At 41.8% G+C, this 3,252-nt stretch overlaps 1 protein-coding gene and 1 long non-coding RNA gene across 2 annotated transcripts in view; both read right to left on the minus strand.

The window, feature by feature from the left end:
- Positions 1-457, minus strand: part of EPS15L1 (epidermal growth factor receptor pathway substrate 15 like 1) — a 51,073-nt gene extending 50,616 nt beyond the window's left edge. Inside the window, exon 1 of the mRNA XM_008639991.2 lies at positions 294-457. Coding sequence (XP_008638213.2) covers positions 294-457 — 164 coding nt within the window. The remainder of the gene's footprint in view (positions 1-293) is intronic.
- Positions 458-1,618: 1,161 nt separating this feature from the next.
- Positions 1,619-3,246, minus strand: LOC108448696. The gene is made up of 2 exons (XR_001864672.1): positions 2,705-3,246; positions 1,619-2,598 (listed from the first exon to the last, which is right to left on the minus strand). It is a non-coding gene; the product is annotated as an uncharacterized LOC108448696 (long non-coding RNA).
- Between the last annotated feature and the right edge of the window lie 6 nt (positions 3,247-3,252).

Raw genomic sequence — 3,252 nt, forward strand, 5'->3', positions numbered from 1 at the left:
GACAGTGCCCGCTGCCCGCAGCGCTCCACAGAGGCGCTGAATCATTTAGAACGGAAAAGACCTCTTAGATCGTTGAGTCGAACCTTTGACCGATCACCACCTTGTCAACCAGAGCACTGAGTGCTACGTGTTCCTTAGACACCTCCAGGGATGGGGACCTCACCACCACCTCCCTGGGCAGTCACATAATCCCAAAACGAGAGAGGTTTGAATGGACCACAGTGCCACCCGGTCCCACGTCCCTGCTCCAGCAGGGCCATCCCAGAGCACATGGCACAGGATTGTGTCCACACAGTTCTGGAATATCTCCGGTGAGGGATTGCAATCTGTTCCAGCGCTCGGTCACTGCACAGTAAAGAAGTTCTTCCTCATATTCAGGTGGAACTTGGTGGGCACCAGTTTCTGCCTGCTGCCTCTTGTCCCATTGCTGGGCCCCACGGAGCAGCCCCCGGGCCATGCTCTGACCCCTCCCCGCAGACACTGAGAGACGGGTGAGGTCTCCTCTCAAGGCTGAACAGACCCAGCTGCCTCAGTCTTTCCTCGGCAGCGAGACGCTCCGGTCCTCGATCAACTTTGTAGCTCTAAACCCTGTCAAAGCAGCCTTCATCCAGTGAAGGTCCTTCAACCCCAATGAAGCTTCTTGTGGTCCATTATCAAATTTTCGGCATCAAATACACCCAAGTTAATACACCCCTGACTGCCGAGTATAAATCCTGAGCAGCAGCCCGACCGAGGCTCGATCACTGTGACCACATAAAAGCTGAATCAACAGGAATCCGTTTAGGAAAAAAAAAAGTGCAGGGCAACTGTCGTACTTCAGAGCTTTAAAAGTTCTTCACCCCAGAGCATCACTGGAATTGTTTTACAGCTCTTGGACAAGCAGAAGCAGAAAAATTTTACCTCAGTCCGTCCACAGACTACAAAGTGGCACAGCTGAAGTCGGGGCTTCCAGGGATTCTCTCACTCCCTTTCTCCTCACCACACAAAATCCTCTCAGCCAGTGTCCAGAGGCAAATGCAGAGCGCTGGGCTCTGAAGTCTGCCTTCAGTTTTTTATAAATTCATAGCATTAGTTCTTGGGGAAGGAAGGAAATGCAGAAGAGCAGAAGGACTTGAGAAGGGTTTGAAGGAAATGACCGAAAAAGTTACAAGATTGAGGTACAAAATAGGTCAGACAGAAAAACAGGCACATCATTCCTTGTTTCCAATTCACTTCCCTCGTCGCATTAGAAAAAAAAAAAAAATTAAGACGGCGTCCAGGCACTCTGTATGTCTATTTCAGAACTGTGAAAGGGAAAAAAATCTGTCTGAATTAAAAATTTTAAACTGAATTGAAACTGATACGGTCAGATTTGTGGATGGACAGAGCGCTGTCGGTCCCGCGCCACGACAGAGCTGGAGATAAGGTGCCTTGACTCAGTAAGCTTTGAAACTCTGACAGGTGCACAGCGGCTACAGGAGTTTAGCAAAGCTCATCTCCTCCTTGGTTCCAAGTACGCTGTGAAGCATTCTTTGCCCATTTGACACACCGAACCCTTTATTGGAACATAAAAAGCTTGCGCAATATTCCCTCAATAAAAATGAGCATTAATTTTACATTTAATATTAAAACATTAAAGTGTAGAACGGTTCCAAAACCTCATACTTTATTACAGGTGGTTTCAATACATTATATCAGTGTTAAGATACAGTTAATAAATAATCTCGAACTTTTTCTATAGAGAATTTAACTATGACACAGTATTTTTCATAAAAATAACTGCAACTAGTCACGAAATCTAATGTTGCATTTAAAAAACCAAAAAAACCCAAAAAAAAGCACCTGTTTTACTACAACTCCATTGGAGCAGATTTCCACAAGCTGTTAACAAAATACCACAATCCTTAAGTGATTTAAGTGGAAAAAATGTGAACTTATTTTCTTTCAAATGACAATTAAAGCTCTTCCGTCTCAATATCATTCCCCACTGCTCCGTCCTTTCCAGGGTCTTCTTTGCTCCCTAATTTTTTTCTTCAACTGTTGCTCAAAGTATTTTTCCTTTGTAGTCCTTTCTCTCTCCTGCTCTTCCTCATCCTGCTTTAAATTAATTTCCTTCTCAGGACCATGGAATTCCAATTTCTTTTTTATGCACCAATAGCTTCTCAATCAGATTAAAAAAGGAATTTTTAAAATGTGGAAATAAAGAACGAAAACAGACATGGGAATTTCATGTTCACTTCATTTCTCCCCATGTTCCATCTCCAAAGTCTTTTGCATAAACCTCAGCATCTGTTATCAAGAAATTTTTAAAAATTGTGCCAGCTTTCACTTTGGAAGGAATACAGAAAAAAACCCCAGGAAGTCTGTTTTCTTAAGAATCCTCAGATTACCCATCGGATTTGGTTTCCGTTCCCCCTAGGATGAACTACATGTTCTGAATACAGTCAGGCAGAGAAAGTGGCTCAAGGTGTTCCCCTAGCTGGGATTATGAGATTATTTATAAACTGTGTAGAGGAGTCTTGACCGCAGTACAATACCATTCTGCAGTATTATTATTCTTCATCCAAAATTCAGGTCCTCAGCACTAGCGTCCACCATGGATTCAGGTTCATCCCAATCCTTTAAAAGACACAGGAAAATTAAGAAAGCATAACCAGTGTACAGTTCAACTATACTAAATAGAAGTGAAATAGTCCACTAACACAGAATAAGGAGATCAAATTACCTCAGTTTGGTGTCATTTGGGTCATAAATTTGGATTTAATCATCCCAGTCCGTGGGCCTCTTTGGTCATAAATTTTTCTCAGTCGTAAACAATCTAAATAATCTTGTGTGTTGCCAGATGCATTTTGTCATCAATTTTTATTTTGTATGTTTGATCTGGCATTATAATAAAATATATATAATCAGAGTATATAGCTGTGTATATCTGTCAGCCGAGGTTTTAAAGAAAGCAAGGGAAAGTTTTTAAGAACCTTAAACCTAAGTCGTAGGAACTGCCTTGCAGCAGAATGATAACGCTAGAAAGTACTAGAAAACTAACACAGAAAAACAAAAAACTAGGCAAAATAAAAATGATCCATGGCATAAGCTCAATAACTATATAATTGTATTACAACTATATAATGATGTTAGATAGCTAATGCTGAATTTCACTGTGACACACAAAGCACAAGGTTCACCAAGTCACTGGAAATGACGCACAAGTACAAAAGGCAGGTAATAGCCTACAACATGTTGTTTCAGTGAGGGGGTCTTAACACAAATCCTGCT

The sequence above is a fragment of the Corvus brachyrhynchos genome, unplaced genomic scaffold, assembly GCF_000691975.1.
Source record: "Corvus brachyrhynchos isolate BGI_N302 unplaced genomic scaffold, ASM69197v1 scaffold158, whole genome shotgun sequence".
NCBI lineage: Eukaryota > Metazoa > Chordata > Aves > Passeriformes > Corvidae > Corvus > Corvus brachyrhynchos.